Consider the following 22,613-nt stretch of genomic DNA (forward strand, 5'->3'; position numbering starts at 1 on the left):
TGGTGCCCCGCAAGACGAATGCCTCGCAAGACGGAAAACTCGCTAGACGAAAGGGTTTTCCGTTTTCAGAGGTGCTTCGCAGGACGAATTTCTCTATGGGCTTGCTTCGCAAGATGAAAATGTCTTGCGATTCCTGGGGTTTTTTTTCCGCTCCCCACCCCCTTTTTCTAAGGCACTAAGCTGCTAATAGCCTTTTAGCAGCTAATCCGCTAATCCCTTAAGCCTTTAATAGCCGCTAATAGCCGCTAAACCGCTAATAGCGCTAATCCGCTAATAGGGTTGCTTCGCAAGACGAAAAAACCGCTAGATGAAGAGACTCGTAGAACGAATTAATTTTGTCTTGCGAGGCACCACTGTATATAAATAATAAAATAAATGGGGGGGGGCGTAACTTGTGGAAGTAGCAGCACAAATAGTCTGTGTAGCAAAATCAAACTGCTACCATTCAAGCAAAGGGAATCAACACATGAATTTTCCGAATTGTTCGTAATTATGACTGGTGCAGGTAGGTGGGTGTTGCAGGAATGGGCAAAAGAGATCTTGCATCTAGGACACAGTGTAGGTTGAACGATCCGCTGGGACGTGTTTGGAAGAAATGGTCCAGACATTCCACAATCCTTTGCCAAAAGCTGATCAGACCTGCAAAGGACAAGCAGCTTGATGATGTGGAAGAAACCACCTCTGGAGCGAAACCCCCAAAGTGAAAGGCATCTTTCTTTTGCTACAATGGAAGTGTGAAACAACTTGAGAATCTCCTTTTTATCCCAAGGCGTTCCCTATGATTTGCAAGTAGGGCTACCAGAATGTGCATAAGCAGAGGGGAAGGGCTGTGGCGGTAGACCTTGTGCTTTGCATTCTGAAAGCCTCAGGTTAAATCCCTGTCGTCTCCAGATAAGGATGAGGAAGAAGACTCCTGGCTTGATCGGCCCCTGAAGAGCTGCCACCAGTGTCAGCAGTACAGTGGACACTCGGGTTGCGAACGTGATCTGTGTGGGAGGCACGTCTGCAACTTGCAGCTTCCGCAACCCGCAGCGCCACGTCCGTGCATGTGTGGATTGCGATTCAGCGCTTTTGTGCATGCACCGAAACCCGGAAGTAACCCGTTCTTCTACTTCCGGGTTTCGGCACCCCGAAAACGAGCAACCTGAAGCATCTGTAACCCGAGGTATGACTGTACTCAGCTAGATGCATCAATGTTCTGACATGGTACAGGGCAGCTTCTTCTGTTCCTTTAGCCTCACTTAAGTCATGCATACCTGAATGCAGGGATTGCTACCTAGTATATGCAACAGACAAGGCAACGGGGTGAGAGCCTCCTACCCTCATGGTGAGGATTAAACACATAATAGCATGCTCCAGAGATTTAGTGTGAGGAGCCATAGGTTCATGCACATTTTTATTGAGTAGTAATATAAAATGCTTTTTTTTTTCATTGTTACAAGTGCATGCTTTGATTGCCAACATTTCATAAGTCAAATTACAAAGGCAAGGCTGTAGGCTGTAGTGAATTACTTGGGCACTTATACAATTGTTAAAAAATATCAGTGGACTGCTTTTGTTGGTTTTTCATCTTCCTTTAAGAATGAACCAGTTGTAACCCGTAACTGATATACAAAGGGAAAAAAGTGAAAAAATTACACGGTTTGTGGCACATGACAGAACGTAACAAAATGACTAAACCATCATGACATTAACAGTTATCATGCATTTAGTTTCACATGTAACTACAAACTTAGTTTAAATTTCACAAGGTTTGCTAAACATGCTAACCATCGATATGTGCACTGACAAGCTTATATTAAAAACTTTTAAGAATACTCTCCCCCTTAGATTTTTCAAAGCTTTTTTTTTTTTGATTACAAAATTTCAAAGGCATTAGCATTTTCTTTTTAGAGAATATAAAGTACGCCAGTACATACATTTCCAGTATAAGTCAGACCACTAAGCGCATTACAGTCCCATACAGGCCTATACAGCCAATTTTTTTTTCTTAAAAAACATGCATAGGCAGATTTTTACAGAATATAGATGCTTTCACTGCACTTAATATGGTGTCTTGTTCACTATACTTAAAAATGCACCACTCATAAATATTTAAATTCAGCAAGCCACAACCAAGACTTGATTTACCAAAAAGAAAAAGAATAAAGAAAGGATTCCTAAATATAAACAGCAAAAAGAAAAGAAAAAAGGAGTATCATTATTCCAGTTTTATTTTCCTTAAAAACTTAAAAGAAAAGATTTCTCACTGCCAAATTAGTTAAGGTAAATGTTATATTTAAAGAAGGGCATTCAAGCACACTAAAGAAACCTGAGGTAAGCATAATCTGTACAAAATTAAACTGTCCTTTTTGGCATTTTTAACAAATTTGCAACGTTTTTTTTTTAAGATTGCCTAATTTATTTTTTTTAAGATAGCCATCGTCTGACAAGAGTAGCAAAACATTATCAATAAATAGTCTCCTTATTTAGTTTGTACATCACTTTGTTAAAAATGTTTTTGATGTTGTCCATGTTTAGTGCTGCAACTGTAAACGTACAATAGTTAGTAAGAAATCAGACAAAATTGTCATGTCCAGTAACATAATAAAAGGCCTTTCAGTTAACATATCGAGAAGTTTCCAATGCAGTAGGAAAACATGTTCATTCCCCTAACTTTGCAATATATACCAGCATTAGCTTTCATTTAGTTTTCTACAAGCATTTTAAAGGCATATCCAAGGAGGCGTTGAACCTCCACCCCCCACCCACCAAAATAAAGTCTACTATCTCTTCTTAGATGATATTGTAAACTGAATCCAACACCTGGCCCCCAGAGCAAGTAAGCTATCATCAGAGGCAAGAACATCCCACTGCTGATATGCAGCAATCCCATCATGCCCTGCAGCTCAAAAACAAAAAAATCACAAGTTGGAAACGGTCACTGAATATTGCTGCTATTACTGCCATTACTGTCAGTGCCATTAGTCTCTGAGGAGATTGCCTTGTTGATGGAGTTAAGGTTGGCATCGGATGGCATGGCATCTCTGCGAGGGGGCATCCGTTCGTTAATCCGGTCCAAGCCTTTGGCTTCTTCAAAGCTCGTGATCTTATGCTGCGGCGAGAATCCTTTGATAGCTACACAGAGAATTGGGGGGGAGGAAAAACAAAAATAAAAACAAAAACAGAAACAAACAAACAAAAACAAAACAAACAGAGAGGAAAGGAAAGTCAATGGCGACAAAGTGTTGGCATTTTATCAGCTTACTGAACAGTCAACTGAGTTGAGAAATTCCTTCACGGTGAAGAAAATAAAATGACAATGCGATTAAAGCTTCTGGATGGATTTGGAAACAGCTAGAAAGTAGATAGCCAATGTATCTTGAAAGTTTAAGATGCTCCCAACAAAATTCAATTCTGACATTTTATTTGGTGGTTCGGTGTGGAATGAACTTTTTTTCAGGAACAAGTAGTGCTCACAGAAAAATAACAAACTAAAATCTCCTGCCTTAAAAGTGTAGGGTCCAGTTTCACACATATTGGTGCAGTGAAGCCATCACGGTATTTTCTGCCCTGCCAACTGCATGTAGTGAATGTATGCCTCCTTGTGGTGGCAACTAAATTACAAAAGGAAGCTAGTTTGCTGTTGCAAACGGCAGCTCCCACATGTGTCTGTACGAACGAAAGCACTGGCTTGAAACTGGGAATGCAAAATAATCTTGCAATGACTTTAGGGTATTAAAAGAAAATGTCTGAACTGGTCTTGAGTGATAAATGGCTGCGATGTCCTCATAGTCTCATTCGAGATAGAATTCTTGTTGATTTCCAAGGGAGATTTGTTGTTTTCTTTGGAATAGGCAATGCAGGATGAATTTAACAGCAGAGCAGCTGTCAAGAGGCTTCCCAGAAATGATGAAACATTCAAAACTATAGGTTGCCCAAGAACACTGGTTTGTGGCCTTTCAATAGCCATATTTCCAGGCGTGACAACCTCATTGCAGAGGTTGTATGATGCTAAATGAGGACTTAGGTTCTCCTTTTAACAAGCTTTGCTAACCAGCTTCAAACCTTGGTTAAGATTCCTGCCTAAAAACTAGGACTCTGGTTAATCTTCACCCCAGTCAACATCATGGTTGATGTTATTATTTGGAAGGGGGATGGAGAGCAGTGGCAAGCTATCCAATGGTCCACTCCCTTAATCCTGGTAAACAGATTGTTCCCATTATATAGGAAGCTGGATTTAGTGTTTATGAAATTTATTATACGAGGATACCCTTACAATGCATTAGACAGAAGGTCCTCAGTGTCTTCACTACAGAAGAAATGATCATACACTACTCAGGAACAATAACCTTCTCTGTCAACCCTAGAGCACTACAGGATAATCTGGTTAAACTGCAGTAATTGAGTGTGACATGGATGCTGAATATCATTCTTTTTGGCGTATCTGTCCTTCTTAACTTTGAAAGTGTAGGAACATAGGAGCCAGTAAGTGAATTTAAAAGTCAATGAACTTGCCCTTCAGCAATGACATTAGGAGTTCCACATTGATCTCACTAGGTATTTCACACACTCAATGAAAGGGGGAAAAAATTCAAGGGGCCTGATGCAATTCCATCATTTCAGGGGCTTACTTTAGAGTGTTCAAAACAAAAAAGGGGAAGGGCTCTGGGCAGCAATCCAAGAAACAGGCTTAACTTATTGGTTGCTGTTAACCCTTGGTGTGTTCCCCACCTCTTATTTTAGTAAATATATATATATATATAAATTGAACAAATATATATTTCAAGAATGTTGGTTATGTTTCTTTCTGCTGGGTTTCTTAACATGCAAGATAGCCAAGATGGTCAGTTAGTACCAGCAACATGGGGAGAGAATACTGGGAGGGCGTGAGCAAAAAGGAGGGAGTTGGAAAGTGAATTTGCTCTTTGGTTTATCTGTCAAGAGGTATAATCAATTTTGTTCTCCATTAGGGAGAAAGCATAATCCTTTCTGAATTTTGAGATGACATCCCCCCCCGCCCCTCACATTTCTCCTTGAAGGCAAAGTCCCTGGTACTATTAAACCACTTGTGTTGAATTTTGTGGCAAGGACAAATCCTCTCATGCTGACATTTTGCCAACCACTGCTGTGGAAATATGGACCGCAGACAGATACAGAGGACCAATTCCCCTCCCCCCCATGTGGTGATTTCTTTTTTTCCTGCACTTTTTTTGCTAGGTGGAAACCACTGCATACTGGGCCATCTGAAGGGGTGGAACATAAAAAGATGGCTTTGAGGCTATCATGGCTTCTGGAAAAAAAAAATCAACAATTTAAGTCAGTGGATTGGATCCAAAGAGCTGTGAGCGGTTCCATAAAATGTGTGGAAGTCTTCCACATAATGCTAGAACTGGAACTTCAGCTGGAACAAGAGCTTGTGCAAGTAGAATAATAGTGGAACACTTGTAGAGAAGAACGCTTGCACACTTTTCTCAAGCAAGAGACCCTAGTGTAAAATGGCCCTTCCGTGAGTTGAAGATGCCTCCTGCATGTGGGAGGGTATCTTTGGATCCACTCCAAAATGCTTAATCTTTGCATGTTGGACCACTTCAGACAACATAGTTTGCTGTGGAATCTACCACCCTTGGTTGTCTGGAGACTTCCCTTCACCGCTTGCAACCCACATGTTCCCACCTATTCCCCACAAATTTCATATAGGTTTCATACTAGAGATAACTTGAACAAAGACTCATAGCAGAACATTCAACCCCGGCCCTCTTAAAAATTCACCACAGTGCTGTCAATTTTGATCCAGTCCTTTGACGTAGGTGTATAATGAATGGCAATGTGAAGTGTACGGCAGTTTAATTTTGCAGGATGTTCAGCTGTGATTGGATGTATGAACACTTAGACTCCGTCAAAGGCCTGCACAGGCCCCTAGTAAACACTTGTTTATGTAAACAGAATCGTTATTAGATTTCCCAAAGGCGATAGCTTTTCAGATCAATCAATCAATCAATCTTTGGTTACAGTGCAATGTAATGATCAATAAGAAGTTTAACTTGAACAACGCATCTTCCCAAAATGGGCTGCACATCTTGGTGTCAAGCAGACATATTTATACACCTTTGTGCTGAAGAATGTGCTCTGCTGCAGTTGCTGGTCAGACAATGATTATTAGCAGTTTACATTGAGAAGTAATACTAAAAACACAACACAGTCACAGAAATCACAGGAAAAAAAACAGCCAAACTGTCAACAAGAATGCACATTGCAGAGTAGAATTTGCCAACAGGAATAGAGAATTCCAACATAAATAGCAGCTCACTCACTGCTATTTAGAAAGCAGTTGTATTTTCTCTTACTTATTGCTAAGAATTTTGTTCACTCCTGTAACAAAAAGATCAAAAAACAGATAGGAGGGCCAAAATGGCAGTCTTACTCCATGCCAACAGAACTAATGACTAATGATTTTTTTTCTTCTTTTTTTTGGAAAAAAAACTCATGTTTTAGGGGGGCAAGAACAAAATACAACTGAGTAATTTTTTGGTTTTGTTTTAAAGGGGAACTTTTGAGAGTCTTCTTGCAAAACAATTTGAATTACTAATTTAATCATCATGTATAGAAATATTTCAGTATGCATTTGGAGATCTATTAACTGTACAACTAGCAAAATTGTTTTAAGAGCTGAAACAAACGGATCCCTGAGAAAGGCAGCTTGAAGTTTTGCATTCAATATCTTCGACAGTAATTCATTTGTGCTGGTAGTCATTTGAAATGGTGTTGGTTTTAATAGCTACATTAGAGAAAATTCCCAAAACTTGCAGGGGAAAAAAACCTCCTAACATCTCCCATTGTTTTAATATTTTCCCCCTAAAGGGACATTTTAAAATATGCTAAATTACAGTGAAGACTCGTTCAAAAATCACTTTCACTAGAGACCTCAGCAAAGGGAGGACCCCATTCAACTTTAGCATTCTCTTAATTTTCAGATATATCTTAAGGTGACATGGGGAACAGATTGATCCCCTTAAGGGAAACGTGTTTGTTTGTCAAATGGCTTTTACCAAAGTGCTGCCATGCCCCCTTTGAGTTGCAAGCTTTCTTATCCTTGTGCAATACTGATTCAGCACTTTAAGCTTAATGGACACAGATCAGAACATCGCTGCAACTTTAAGAAACAACACCAACAACAAAAGGAACACTTTCCCCTTTAAAGCAAGTAAACTTAGGTTAATACTGAGCCACAATTGTTAGCTCAACACCCACACACTCTATACAAGCTACAGCAAAAATGAATACACCCAGCAGAGCCCTTCTCTGTTGTAACAACAACAGAAAGGGGTCTGGCCAATTTACCTTCATCAGCCTCAATAGCCTCAACAGTAGCTGAAGAGAAGAAAGGGGTAGCAAAACGAATGAGAAAAATGAGCAGAGGATTTAACTCTAAGAACAAGTCAGTGAATAGCAAAGGAGCTAGTACACTTGAAGGTTACTGTAAGTGCTGGATTTTGACACAGAAGACAACATAGAATGCTACACACAAAACAGACACAGGTATCGTAATTTGCAGGCAATAGATTTCTTTTTTTTAATGTTTTTTTTTGGGGGGGGGAGAGAAGTGAAAGATACTCATTTGTTCTTAAATATCTAATAAAATAGCCACATGGATTAAATTGAAATGCTATACCGTATTGTTCATAAAATATACAAAGTTGACGGTATAAAAGGGTGGCTGCAACACTGAATGGGGCAGTTTAGATTGCAGAGTGTCCAGTAAGCCATATCGTGGCATTAAGCCAGCGGACGAAAGTACCAGCAATGCAGATCAGCAAAATACTGAAGCACTCTTTGGTCAGCAGAGGGACTAAGGGAAAAGATGGTTTCTGATAATTTGGGGAAATACTTTCCTTTTCACCTGGATGCATTTTTTTAAAAAAAAAACATACACTAAAGAAATACTGAAAAGAGCTTTCAGTGTTCAATATTTTGTTTGTGGGTTTCCTTGTTTAGAGTGGCACAGAACACCATCTTTTCAAGTGATCTATATTGTAATTTTTTTTATTAAAAAATATGTTTTAATTTTATTTAGATCTGAACCACTGGCAGAACGACTGACCATTTCAAAGTTGCTGGTAGTATAGCATAGATTTCAAACCACCATGGCCTTTTAAATAGGGCTTAAGAAGCATTTGCAAACAGAAATGAACAAAGAAGTTAATATTAGAAATGCATTGTTACATTATAGCTTGAATGTCTTTTTGACAGCCAGATGCACCTAAATCCCCATTGGTATTAAGTATGGCAGCAAGGAATCCTATCTGCCCATAGAGAAACATACTGGCCTGGGTCTGGTTTAGAATGTTGCATTTTTTGTAGTTGCAAAGATTAATATGGACTGAGATCAGTGGAATCTCATCAAGTGTCATCTTGCATCAAGGACAAGTTCCCCCATGGAATCTATAGCCCTCGGGTGCAGCAAATAAGGTAACTCAATAACCAAAATAAATATGCATAATAAATAAGAAAGAGGAAAGAGACAATAAAACTTAAGATGGGAAAAAGGATCCAAACCAGCACAATACACTAAAAGAATGGTCACTAAGAATGTACACATTTCACACAATATATTGCTCATATTTTCTGTTAATACATAGCACAGTCAGCAAAATGTGCTTAACAGAAACTATGTAGATTTCAGTATATTTGGTGAATGGTGCAAGGTGTTAACTAATGGGTTGTGTATAGTAATGTTTCACTAAGCTATAATACTGCAGTATGAGGAAATTTCCCAATAGCCAGGCTTTTGGACAATCTGACAGAAGCAATTGTATCAAGACAACAGTGGGGTTTTGGGTTTTTTTCCCCTCCAGGATGGGTGGGTGATAAAATTCTACGAATGTCAAGGGACTAATAATATGAAGCAAGTCCCTTATGTGCCTCAGTAATTCCATTAGTGTGACAAACACACTTTGGTCATCATATTGCAGCATTTACAAAGCAGAACGTTACCATATGTGTAACACACAAGCCACCAAAAAGAGAGTTTACCACAGAATACCTGAATCTTCTAGATAAAGAGAAAAAGAGACAGAAAGGGGGAAAAAATACAGGAAAGAAACTCCAGGAAAGAAATGGGAAAGTTAGAGGCTGAGACTGAGTTATTGAAAAGGCGAATCTCCATGTGTCACAGTTAAAAGCTACATCATAATTATGGTTGGACACTCATGGGTGCATGTTACACAATAGTAAAAACAGAAAACAGTTAATACATTAAAATATTTGACTGTGGCTCCTTACTTCAAGAGGAAAATTCTACTAGCTATAGCGCGGCTGCATAACTCATACAAAATATGACTTGAAACAGTAAGTGAGAGAAAGTGCCTCAGTGCTTGCATATACAGCAAGACCACCATTAAAATGTTCTTCCCTTTATTCAAGTAAATTGTGAGTCTGCCGTATGTGGCATTAGTTATTCACAAGCCATTAGTTATTCACTGGCCCTCAGAAACTGAATTCCAGTTACAGAATTCCAATACTGCAGTTCTCCATGAAGAAGAGAAAATGAAGAATGCAATTTGGTAGTTCTCAGCTGGCCTAAGGGAGGATTGGCATGTTGGCCAATAATTTGCAGTTTTTCCACATACGCAGTGTCTGCCATTTTTGTAAAGGGAGAGAGGTTATGCTGAAAAGCAGACTTGCATGCTGGCAAGCACGATGGATGGGAAAGAAAGCCTTCCCAAGCTTTGAAAGATGGGATTCTCAAGCAGAGGACTTTCTTCCCACCCTCTTTATCCATGGCCTTTAGAAGCTGTCAACTAAGAAGTTAGACAGGGCAGATGAGTTTCACTCCAAGCCTGATCCACTTGCTGTATGTGGATTCAGGTTGCCTGGGTCTCTGGAGCAGGTGGGGAGGCAGACATGTCTTGGGAGGGGAACCTCAGGTCACTTACTTGGAGCTTTAGCTACTGCCTGCCAAAGCGCTTGGCATTGTGCTCCCTGGCTTGCTCCAGTATTCTGCTTGTGAATGATGTAGCAGCAGCAGGCCCCTCCCTGCAATGATGCCTGGCTTACCTGACTGCAGGCTAAGGTGGGAGGCCCAACGGCAGTAAAGGAAACCTGAATAAAGCACGGGGCTCACTGCATTATGAGGAAACGAAAGCGGTTGCTGCACTGGTGGGTCCAGATGCATGAATTCAGCACAGGACCTGCCCTGCAGCTGACTTGCTCACATTTCTGCCATTTAAATCACCCCATAATGTAATTCCTGTGAAAGACTCTTTGGGAGCTGCATTGATGATAAGTTAAAATGGTGGACGCACTGGCAAATTCAGCCATGGGGCACTACATTTCTGTCCATGCCAGGCCCTCCCTCCCTCTAATAATAATAATAATAATAATAATAATAATAATAATAATAATAATAATGGGTGGGGGCAAACTGGGAAATACAAATGTCACTGGTATCACCTACTTTCCCGGGATCCCAGCTTTTGCCTGAATATGTTGTGGACGGGGACTATTTCTAAGGGAAGCGGTTTGAGATGTATGCAAGAAGGAAAACCTATTCACATGCAGTGTATATGCCCTGGCTTTTGTAAAGTTAAGATGCCAGAACCAAGATAGATATGTTTTTAAGCTATCGCAGTAAGCTGGTGCAAGCCTCAATTAAGTTCCTCATGCTGATATGCCAAAGGCTTACGCATGGATCTCCACTAAATGTGATTTCTGGATGGCTCAACCCATCCTAAATGAGTGGGGTCAGGAAGCAGCTTGGCTGTGTATCCGTGTGTTCCCCCTTTTATATATATATAACAAAACCCCCAGTCATTTAGATGAGTCTTTACCTACATATGAAGCAGCAGTATCCCAGAGAAATAGCAGAGATGATTTTGGCCTTCACACGTGTAACTCTCCCCTATATATACAGAGTCACCCCCTCCCTTTAAATATTGCCAAGTATTGCAAACAGGTGTTGCGTGCATTTATTTAGTTTGGTTTTCCAGCCAAATTTTGTGAGCCAGCTTCTAGTCACTCTGTGGTCTCTCTCTCTCTCTCTTCTTGAAGAGACTGCATTTATATAGCGGAAAGGAATTCTGTGCTTTAGCAGCTGAATTTATGTACACCATAGCACACATTCACAAACATGCTTACCGCTTTGCAGAGTTTGTTTTCCTCCAGAGAGCACCCCACTGGGCAGCATTCCTGTTGGGGTCAACCCTTTCAGTGTCAGCACGCTCTCACTCTCTTCCCTGGTAGAAACAGGATGAAGCAATTGTCAATTGCAGCCAGCAACTTATGCGGTCAGAAAGAAGAGAAGGAAAGAGCTAAGCACTTCCTCATTGTTTCTAGATCCAGCTCCAGCTGAGGGACACCCTCCCCTCCCCCCTGGTAACATCTTTATTCATTTATATCCCACTTTTATTTTGTCATGGAACCTAAGGTGGAGTGCATGTGGTTCCCATCCAGGCACTGACCAGACCCGGAACCATTTTCTTTTAGCAAATCTAAAGCTCATGTGGCCGCAGACCATACCCTCATTACATTTTTATAATACATGAATTGTATCCAAAGTAGCACTAAGTAACTCAGGACAGATAAAAGGAAGTACTTTTCACAACAGCACATAGTTAAAGTATGGAACCAACTTTCACAGGAGGCAGCAATAGTCACCAACCTAGATGTCCTTAAAAGAGGATGAGACAACTTCATGGAGGAGAGGGCTTCCGGTGGCTACTAGCAGTGATGTCTAGGCTTTGCTTCCACAGCTGCAAACAGCAATTCCTCTGAATACCAGTTGTTGGAAACCACAGGAGGAGAGAGTGCTCTTGTGCTCCTGTTTTGATTGCTGGTTTCCTACAGGCATCTGGTCGGCCACTGTGAGAACAGGATGCTGGACTAGGAGGGACACTGGCCTGTTCCACCTGGATCTTCTTATCTTCTTAAATCCTTGCATGAGCAGAACAACTTCCACTTGTGGAATAGGACTTCCTTCCCCTCCATGTGCCCACTAAATCTGTTATGGCTGTTCCCTAACCCACCCGGGAGCAGATGTGACGATGGCGCAGCAAGCACAGAGGGCAAAAAGTCATGCTGTGCAAGTGGAGGTTGTCCAGTGTGTGCAATTATTTAGTTGGATGCCACTTATGTTGTTACGTATTGGATTTTTTTGTATTGCTGTAAGCCACTTTGGATGCAAATTTAGGCCTAAAAAGCAGGATACATATATAATAAATAAAACAACTGGTCCTCTACCTCCTAATTCTAATACAGTTGTAGCTTGGATCACCTTGCGACTTGAATGTTTTGGCTCCTGAACGCCACAAACCCAGAAGTGAGTATTCCGGTTTGCGAACGTTCTTTAGAAGCCGAATGTCCGATGTGGCTTCTGATTGCATGCAGGAAGCCAATTGGAAGCCGCACCTTGGTTGTCCAACATTTTTGGAAATCGAACTGAATTCCGGAATGGATTCCGTTCGACAACCAAGGTATGACTATACTGGGATAAGGAGTAGCAAAGACATGAGAAACACATATTCCTGACTGCATCATTTTAATGCAAACTTCATTGGCAGAGGCCTGCTATTAAGATTAAAATTCCAATTTATTCTTATTTAACACCTTGTTGGCACATCTTTGATAGCCATCCAGGCTTATCTTGTCGAGATACCAACAACCTGATGTATTTGCATTTTAATGAATTTGCCAGGTATGCATACTTTGCATGAGCTCACACGGCTATATTCTGATGAGGATTGCAACCATTTGGAATTTCCATTGTGTGCTGTGGCTTGGAACCCAATGATTTCATCTTCTTTGTGATTTATGACACCATTAGATGTTTGGTGGTTTGGCATGAGCTTGGAAATCCTGGTTGCTCCTGAATGGCTGCAAAGCAGTAGGGAGGAAGGCCAAATTTAGAGACATAGGAACACTGAAATTTGCCTTATACCAATTCAGATCATTGGTCCATCTAGCAGTTTTCTCTGGATGTTGAATGTTACTTTATTTGATGTAGGTTGCATATTTTAAAGTTATCTTTTATTACCACATTTTTGTATTGCATTAGATTCTTATAAGGTATACATTCTTTGTTTCTTCAGCTTGTAAACTGCCTTGGGTATTGTAAGATAGAAAGACGGTATACAAATTAAAAGTGGCTACATTCTGGATGAAACAGAACCAGTTTGAGGGAATTAAAAACAAAGCTTTCAAATGGCGAGTGCATCAACAGAGAAGCAGCATTTGAAAGCACCTTGTCATCCTTGTAATAAACAGTAGCAAAGAAGTCATACCTCAGCACAGAGAATACTCGAGCCATTTTGCCTATTGCCCGGATCTTGTTCCTTATAACTTCTTTCCGAGCTGCGGCTGTGGCACCTATAAGGGGGAAAAATAATAATAAACATGAAGAATTATAATGTTTAGTAGTTAGTAATGATAAATTTTGAGCATTTTTTCTAATGCTTTCGCAGCCTGGCTTCCCAGTTGAGAAAGATATCTCAACACCACAGAATTAGACCATTTAAGCCTCCCATGCCAATGTGGTTGTTTGGGACCACAGCAGTTGTTTGTAATATTGGAAAAACCCTTTCAGCAAACCAAAACTCATTTATACGCCAAATATCCCAACAATTATAGGGTTAGTTGTCTCCTTCCTTCCTTCTTTTCTAAAAATGAAAATTTAACTTACTAAGCAATCCCAACTTATCCCTATTGAAACAAATGGGAAAGAGAAACTATCAAGTGCCTAACTGGGGCCCATTCTATTCCTACCAAAATGTCAAAGCTAGGGTAGAAAACACCTTAGCATTTTGCCTCTATTTCTGCCGGGCGGTTTCTGCCTCCGCCCCCCCCCCCATATCTTCCTGTGTATACAAAAATCAACAACAAAACCACTGCAAACCACTGCAGGGAGCCTGTAAGTCTAGGAGTAAACTTTTTTTTATCCTTGGGGCTTAACTCATCTCCAAATTGCCTTTATCTTGACCCAGCAGGTAAAATATTTTCAAAGTGCAAACTTGCAATAGTGATTTCTTATTTCTAATGTTCTGGGTGAGGAATACTGAGCACCAGCTCAGACTTAGGAACCAGCGATCCTAACTGCAGAAATAAATACATTCAAGCCTTCACCATCCACTGCAATTTGACAGGGAGTGCCTGTGACTGCATACCACTGGGGCTGACTCAGGACGTTTTGTTGACTCCCCATTCCAGGTGGAGAACACCCCTCCTGACTGACAGCTGAATCTTACACAGGTGGTAGGACCGTGTTCTCCATCACACCTGAGGAAAACAGGCTAGTTTAAGGGCCTCATGGTAGACATTAAGGCCAGCAATAAGAAAGCTCTGCTACTACTGGGGCCCAGAGCTCAAGAGGCACAGAAGGGTCTACAGCCACTCTCAACATCTGCTGCCTGAGGTTGCTGCCTCACTTTGCCTAATGCTAAGGCCAACCCTAAGGGACACGGGTGGTGCTGTGGGTTAAACCACAGAGCCTAGGACTTGCCGATCAGAAGGTCGGCGGTTTGAATCCCCGCGACGGGGTGAGCTCCCGTTGCTCGGTCCCTGCTCTTGCCAACCTGGCAGTTCAAAAGCACGTCAAAGTGCAAGTAGATAAATAGGTACCGCTCCGGCGGGAAGGTAAACGGCATTTCTGTGCACTGCTCTGGCTCGCCAGAAGCAGCTTAGTCATGCTGTATCCCGGCTCCCTCGGCCAATAAAGTGAGATGAGCACCGCAACCCCAGAGTCGGTCACGACTGGACTTAATGGTCAGGGGTCCCTTTACCTTTACCTTTAAGGCCAACCCTGCGTACTAGGGGGACTGAGATAGCTAGCAAATCTAACTCCTAACTGTCCTGTGCCTGCAGATTTTGATTTCAAGCACACAATGAAAGGTTTCACTGCATCTTCTGCCATAAAGTTTACAACAGAATGGGAGAGGAAATAAGTGCATCACAAAATAATCTTACAATTGGTTTCTAGAAGTTTTCATGTCTCATCTTTGAAACAAATACCAAAAAAAATTGTTTGGCATATCTGAGAAGCAGCAAATATAAAGAATTTTACATTTGAAGTATTTAAAATTCCGGCATGTGTTATTTTAAGTGGTGGGGTTATTTTGGAGGGTTTCAGAGTCTCAGTCAGAAAGGGAAATGATGCTTTTCTCTCACTGTTGTACCAGAAAATGCAAAGTGATGCAATATCTAGGGTGCAGCAGTGAGGAGGGGAGATGATGTGTGTGTTTTAAATAAGAGTGCACTGACTTTAAATAGGAATGGCAAAAATGCAATTAAAAGTGGCTAGTAATTAAAAATGGTTAAGAGAGGCCTGACAGCGATATCACGTGTATCAGATATTAATCAAACAATGATCCAATAGAATTCAATCTATTTTGACTTCCTGTTCAACTTAACAATCAGGTTTTATAGTCTTGTTTTCTTTTAATGATCTGCAGGCTGATAATTTGGGCCCTTAGGTATAACATAGAAACTAATGATTTAAGTGTTGAATAATAAACACATGGCGGGACGCGGGTGGCGCTGTGGGTTAAAGCCTCAGCACCTAGGGCTTGCCGATCGAAAGGTCAGCGGTTCGAATCCCCGCGGCGGGGTGCGCTCCCGTTGCTCGGTCCCAGCGCCTGCCAACCTAGCAGTTCGAAAGCACCCCCGGGCCAAGTAGATAAATAGGGACCGCTTACTAGCGGGAAGGTAAACGGCGTTCCGTGTGCGACTCTGGCTCGCCAGAGCAGTGATGTCACGCTGGCCACGTGACCCGGAAGTGTCTCCGGACAGCGCTGGCCCCCGGCCTCTTGAGTGAGATGGGCGCACAACCCTAGAGTCTGTCAAGACTGGCCCGTACAGGCAGGGGTACCTTTACCTTTACCTTTTTAATAAACACATAAATGATTCTATGAAATAACAATAAAAATTTCAAAGTAGGTAAATATCATTGGTCAGAGGACAGGATTGTGGAACAGGATTTATTAGCACATGTTAATTTTTAATTGGCAGGTGAAACACAGATTCAAGGGAGCAAACTCTGTAATTGTTTACTCATAAAACTAGAATATGGGGAAATACTATATAGGAAAAGTGGAACACATTGAGTGGTACCACAAGGCAAGAAAATGATAAAGACAAGAGACTGTCTCTGCAAGGTATATAGTGGGGGAAAGGGAAAAACAAGAAAAGAACATAAATACTTGTAGGAAAAAGGAGACAAGAAATGTTGCAGAAAATTAAATCAGTATAAGTAAAGAATGTTATATAGCCCTTAGATTTACATAATTTTGTCAGCTCAAACAGGTTTCTTCCCTCCATAGGTATTATCATATCTTTTAAGTTTCCAAAACAAATGTCTGCTGCTTTTATTGAAATGTGCCTAAGTTAAGGCCTATTAATTTCAATGGGTCAGCTCAGAGATTGACTAATGTTGGAATTACCATTTAGAAATAGTTAACAAATGTTATGAGCAAATTCCAATTCTATATAGTCTCCACGACATTCATTCAGCATTAAAAGCCATTGCACTCATTTAGTTTCAACACCATCTTTCTATGCAACATGGAACAGTGGAAACCGACAAGGAAGATGCCTGAGGCAATGGGCTCAGTTCATAAGAAAGAGCTGGATCTGGTCCCTCCGGCATTCTGATGCTACCAGATGCTTAGAAGAGAAATATGACACACTGGCAACACTTTAGAAAAAAAAGGTTATTTGCTTATTTATTTATTATTAAATTTGTATACCACCCTTCATCAAGTTCTCAGGAAGGTTAAGGCCCAAACTGCAGCTTTGTCCCATTCATGAATGAAATGTACAGTGCAATTTAAAGCTGTGCTCAGGTAGGAGGTGCTGATTCCACCCCATCCCTCCATTCCTAATATGTCCCTCCATGGAGGGAGGAGGGGGTGCTCAAATTATAGCAGTTGGTGGGGAAGGGTTAGAGATCTCCATGCCATGTGGCCCTTTCAATTGCCTATCCTGATTTAAATCTGAATGGGGCAAACATGCCTTCAAAGACATAGATCTATCATGGACGATCACATGTAACTTAATCCTTACCAAAGTAAATGCAGTGATTTTCCTGACTCTAGGTAGGGAATGTGCTCACTTTCAAGCATTTAAGATAAGTGGGCACTAGTGTTCAGTCCAGAGTAGAGAATGTGGCAGAATCAAGCATTGGTGCTAAATGGGAGGGATCACAGTGGCCGATATGAAGAAGGAAATTCCTGAAAGTTAGCACTTGGGAAAAGTCACACAAAAGCAAATTAAATGTAAGCCTTTCTTGCCCATTTAATAATACCTTTCTTCTGCGCATAAATAGGATCTTCTTATGATATTCCAAAGGGGGGAAAAGAAACAGATCAGTGAAGATTGCAGATTTTTTTTTTTTAAAAAAAGGGGGTAGGGGAGGCAGAGGAGGAAAGTATAAAACACGACAACATCAATGGGAAAGCAATGCTTAAGTAATTCTGAAAAATAGAAAAGAAACAAAATTAGGCAGGGAACATCAAGAAGGAATGGAAAAAAAACAATGATGAGAAGAAAAGCACTCTGCAGCTCAAAGCCTTGTTAGTAACTTGTGCAATAAACTAAAATGCAGCTAGACAACCACAAGGCTGGTTTATTATTGGCCATGGTGCTTGGGACATGCAACTTCTTTTTAAAGGGGAACAACCTTTACATGTTAACCAGGGGAGGAGGAGAGAGGCATGTATATGTATGCCATGCACCGTATTTTTTGCTCTATAAGACGCACCAGACCATAAGACGCACCTAGTTTTTGGAGGAGGAAAACAAGAAAAACATATTCTGAATCCCAGAAGCCAGAACAGCAAGAGGGATTGCTGCGCAAGGAAAGCAGCGATCCCTCTTGCTGTTCTGGCTTCTGGGATAGCTGCGCAGCCTGCATCCACTCCATAAGACGCACACACATTTCCCGTTACTTCTTAGGAGGGAAAATGTGGGTCTTATAGATCAAAAAATACGGTAAATGAAAACCAGCATGGAACAGTGGTCAAAAGGGGGGGGGGGATTAGCACTGGGGAGGTTCATTCAAAACTCCACTGAGCCACGAAGCTCACTGGATGCCCTTGGGCATGTCACTATCTCTCAGCCTAACCTACCTCACAGGGTTGCTGTAAAAATAAAATGTAGGGGTAGAGCACGTGCATGGACTAGCAGAGGGGGATTGACTGTATGGGCCCAAGACATAATGAATGCCTTGCTGAGATGTGGGGTGGACTTCCCCAAGTAAAATAGCACTTTAGACTCTAATTATCACACAAGCAACAATCCACAGGGGATTTTGATAACTCTACCATCTCTTGCTCACAATGCAATCAACAAACTCCTCAAGATGGAAAACTCACTGCTCACTTTCTAACCAATGTGCTATGCACCAGCTCTAAATCCCTAGCAGGTCGTGTCCACTAAATATGTCCCAAGTGCTACAGTTATATTTCACTGAAATTATACTAAGCAAGAAAAAATTAGACCAGGTTTAATTAAGAAGTGTTTGTCCTCTTAATGACAGTGCAAAGGACAAATCAAGTCGTCCGCTGTCAAGCCGTCTATCGTAAGTGCATAATTTTAATTAGTGCCTCCTAAGGTTTTTAATCATCTAAGTCAAATTCAGTAAGCCAGGAATGCCATTAATTAGGAAAATAACACATAAAGTGTGAGCTAGTTGTAGAGACTAGTTCAGGTTGCTAGGCAATAGGCAAAGTTGTGTTTTTTTAATAAAAAAAACCCCAACCAGCATATTGCTTTGCTTTCCCTCCTTAAGAATATTTGATGACAAATACAAGATTAAACCAAAATAAATTTAGATACATTGCATTTATGTAAGAATTTAAGTTTTCCCCCTTCCCTTAAAGCAGGCAAATCAACAGGTCAGAACAAATAATCACAGGGCATACTGTCTCAGAAAGCCTATTTTTACTGCTGCTAGACACCAGTCCCTCATCTACACACATTAATTAGAATCAGCAGAGATTCTTCTTAAATAAATGGTAGCTACAACAAGCTATTTGTTTATGAGAGTTCCATCAAGAAAATTCTATCTAATCTTATCTATCTATCTAATGCAGTCTCTGCTTCAGTACTTGGATGGGTTGTGATCTTAGATTTAATCCAAAACCTAGTTTCACATTATTCTCATTTTTTTAAATTAAAAGTGCTTCTTTCCCCAGCTATCTGTTGTCCTTTTCCACCACTTACTGCCATTGCTTCTCTATACCATTTTCATCTCTTCTTGGACCATTCGCCCTCGCAGCTATTTAACCTGGCTGTGGCAGCAGCTGTGGTTTTGTTGACAACAGCATGCATCTGGTGTGATGTGATCATAGATGGTTATCATGTGGGATGCCCCAGGCAATCAGGTTAAAAAGCAATGAGGGTTGGGGGTAAGGAAGGCAATGAAGAAGAAAAATGTCACTGAGCTGAATCAGCAGTCAGGGAGCAAAGAATAAGGAATATTATCACAACATGTATGAGGTGGGCTCTCTTTTTTTAGTAATTAGTTTGGTTGTGGCAAATATGCTATTTAGCAGATATTGGAATGGGGACAATGCAGATTTTTATCAACAGGCATGACTAGGAGCCAAGCAAGACTGTTGATGAAAAAAACCAATTTGGATTGTTTGAGAAATTTGTATCTCTTTGAAAGAAGAGGCACGCTTGAAGTATTCAGGGACTGTCCCCTCCCCTTACAGTTTTGGTTATAAAAGTTGGCATTTTGAGAATGAAACTAAACTTGAGAAGTCCTCCTAGCCTCACAGAAGGCAGGGGGAAAGCAGGAATGGTTTAGAGTTAACCTGTATGCAACCATTGTTAGAAGGAATGTTCCCTCATTCCCAATCATACTCAATCCTTGCCTCCACACCGGCAGATGGTGAAACTAGCAAGCCTTGTACCCAGTCCTCTGGTTAAAGTTAGGCCAGCTTGATGTGACAGACATTATTTTTGCAAAAGTTTCCAGTGTCCCATTTTGGAGGCACCCAAGCTCTTGAATGTGCTGCTTGCCTCACCCTATTTGGGTGTCCAAAGGCTCATGCCATGAGGACAGAGCAGGGAGCCTGCTGTGGTTGTGCGAGACCTGCACGATTTAGAACTGATTCGAGAGACTCATGGACAATAGGAGTGGCTGCTAGCCATGATGATTATGCTTTGCCTCCACTGACAGAGGAAGTATGTCTCTGAATACCAGTTGCTGAGAATTTTGATGGAACATTTGCCTATAAATATTACCATTCTTCCAACATTATTTCTTGTGCAAAATCTCACCAAAGTATTGGGATCACACACTCTCCCCTCCTCCTTATACACAGCCAACTTCAGTTCCACTTTTAAAGTATCTCAGTTTAGTATTACATATAAACTAGGGACTGTGGTTTAAAACAAACAAGGGGATATTCAACCAATCAAATTGTTCAGCAAGTCATCCTCATAACCTATCGTTTGAAGTTGGCATGTTTAGAAACTGACCAGTTTGTTTTAAAGGAGAATCATAGTTCACAGGGAGCAACAGGGCAATCCTAACCCTGTCCCTCATAAATAAATTCTGCTAATTTTAGTGGGGATTATCCTGAGGTAAGTGGAATTTAGGATTGAAGGCTAAATCCCTAATATGTATACTTCAAATTGAATCCTTAGATTCTGTGACAGTAGTTTTTCAGCATTGTCACTAAAGAGAAAGAAGCTACTCTACACCATATGCATTTATGACTTCAGCTTAAGCCACTGCTAAAAATAAGAACGAGTCCTAACAAAAAAAGTTTTAGAAAACTTTTAACAAGTCTTCAAGGCAGGAACAAAATCTGTCTCATGCATCTGAGATGAAAATATAGTCTAAGTACAGCAATTAGGGAAAGCAAAAGACATTATATGAAAATTATTCCATTAAAGTATGGGTATTAACTTATTCACAATAAGGTAGAATTTTACATGATATGGTTTATAAAGCATTTGGTACACTATAAGGCCATAGAAATAATAGACAGCAATACTCTGCCTGCACAATGATATAAAATTATTAGCTGATACCAAGGCACTTTTGAAATAAAATGCATTATCCCCCACCATAATATATACATGTGGTATGCATAAGATAAAGGCTACCTTGCAGGTTTTCATCTCAAACTTTGAAATCAGTTCTAAGACTGGTTTTATGTTTGTTGGACCTCTTTAGGATGAAGAACCCTATGGCCTTGGCTCTACATCACTGATGGGGTACCCATGACCCTTCAGATGTCACTGAACTACAATGTCTACCATCCCTGGCCACTGGCCATGCTGACTGGGGCTGATGGGAGTTGGAGTCCAAAAACATCTGGGAGGATGTTTCTCTATCCCTGCTTTAGATGAATGTTGTTGCCAACCACAGTAAACAGACAGTGGGAATAGGACTGAGCTTCTATATCAATACTATGAAATTAACAATCAGCATTCTAAAATGTACAAGAACCCAATGGCCACCCATTCTTATCTATACTTCCTCTCTGTATTTTATTTTACCTCAGTGTGTTGTAGGTTCCCTCTTGCCTCAGAAATAAAATGAATATGTAGGCAGAAACACTAGGAACTGCCCCAAGTTTATTTACTTTGATCAAGTTTGAAGATTTCATTAATAAGAGACATAGTGATTGAAGACACAGAAGACCCCAAACTGGCCTCTTTATGTTGGCAAAGCCACCATTCTCTCAAACAGCTGAACTGATCTATCTGTTCAAACAATGGAGTTTGGTGGGAGAGGGGAATCAGTCATTAGAACAATACAGTCTTCCATAATTACTGAGTCATCTTGAAAGACTTATAAAGCGCTAGCCCATAAAACAATCCCGAAGCTCCAGTTAGTGCAATATGCTGAAGGTTGTAACTCTCAAGGTTGGGAATGCCATGCCAAAACAAAATCTAGCAGCTATGCATGTTAAATACACACACTCCATGGTGTCTATCTTGTCTTTCTTGGAAAAACCATGATCAAACTCTCAGTTTACTGGGAGTAGAGTTAAATCTCTAAACACAAGTTTTTTCACACCAGTTTGCCACGAGATGTCCAGCACCATGTGGCTCCCCTTTCCAGAGTTCTCAGCAACTTTAAAATAAGGCAAGAAACAGCTGGAGCTCTTCACACTGTTTGTTAGATGCTCCTGCTAATTCCTTGCCTTCTTCATAATGTAGCGCAAATGCGAAAAACCACCCCATTCCCCAGACTCTCTGTGCATGACAGAGGACTCAGGGAGGAGCAAGTTGTGATAAGCTTTAGGAGACACTCATGTTTATCACAGGGGGCATTCACAGTGATCAGAGATGATGGTTGGCTAAGTAGCCAAGCCAAGATTTTTGGATTGTCTAAAATTGTATTTTGCTGGGGTGTGTGGAATTCCTAATGATCTATTTGTTTTGGACATGGAAGAACAATGGTCTCATCAGGGACCTGTTGTTTCTGAAGCAGGGAGGACCTTAACTTCAAGTTCAACCGCCACCCTATGGCTGGCCTCTAACGTAAGAACTTTGTAATAACTAACAAGACAAATATCCTTCTATTATCAGGCAAAGGGAAAACCAACTTTCACATTCTGTTCATATAAATGACTGGGCCCATTCTGCACAGGCTTCTGGGCATAGAGAAGATATTTTTTGGA

The 22,613-nt window shown here is 40.8% G+C and overlaps 1 protein-coding gene and 1 long non-coding RNA gene across 7 annotated transcripts in view; one reads left to right on the forward strand and one right to left on the reverse strand.

The window, feature by feature from the left end:
- Positions 1-1,383: 1,383 nt before the first annotated feature.
- PPP3CA (protein phosphatase 3 catalytic subunit alpha) overlaps positions 1,384-22,613 on the reverse strand; it is a 185,773-nt gene continuing 164,543 nt past the window's right edge. The window contains exons 11-15 of one of the 6 annotated variants that reach the window (XM_083456782.1): positions 17,270-17,293; positions 13,257-13,341; positions 11,116-11,213; positions 7,321-7,350; positions 1,384-3,117 (exon numbers count right to left, since the gene is read on the reverse strand). In XM_083456782.1, coding sequence (XP_083312908.1) covers positions 2,921-3,117; positions 7,321-7,350; positions 11,116-11,213; positions 13,257-13,341; positions 17,270-17,293 — 434 coding nt within the window. In that variant the 3' untranslated portion in view covers positions 1,384-2,920. Of the gene's footprint in view, positions 3,118-7,320; positions 7,351-11,115; positions 11,214-13,256; positions 13,342-17,269; positions 17,297-22,613 lie in introns of all 6 variants that reach the window. The other 5 variants (XM_083456781.1, XM_083456784.1, XM_083456785.1 and 2 more) reach the window with 5 other exon arrangements.
- On the forward strand, positions 15,925-17,355 carry LOC310685209. Its single transcript, XR_014515122.1, has 2 exons — positions 15,925-16,216; positions 16,457-17,355. It is a non-coding gene; the product is annotated as an uncharacterized lncRNA (long non-coding RNA).

This window comes from Podarcis tiliguerta (assembly GCF_965153285.1).
Source record: "Podarcis tiliguerta genome assembly, chromosome: 9".
NCBI classification, from domain to species: domain Eukaryota; kingdom Metazoa; phylum Chordata; class Lepidosauria; order Squamata; family Lacertidae; genus Podarcis; species Podarcis tiliguerta.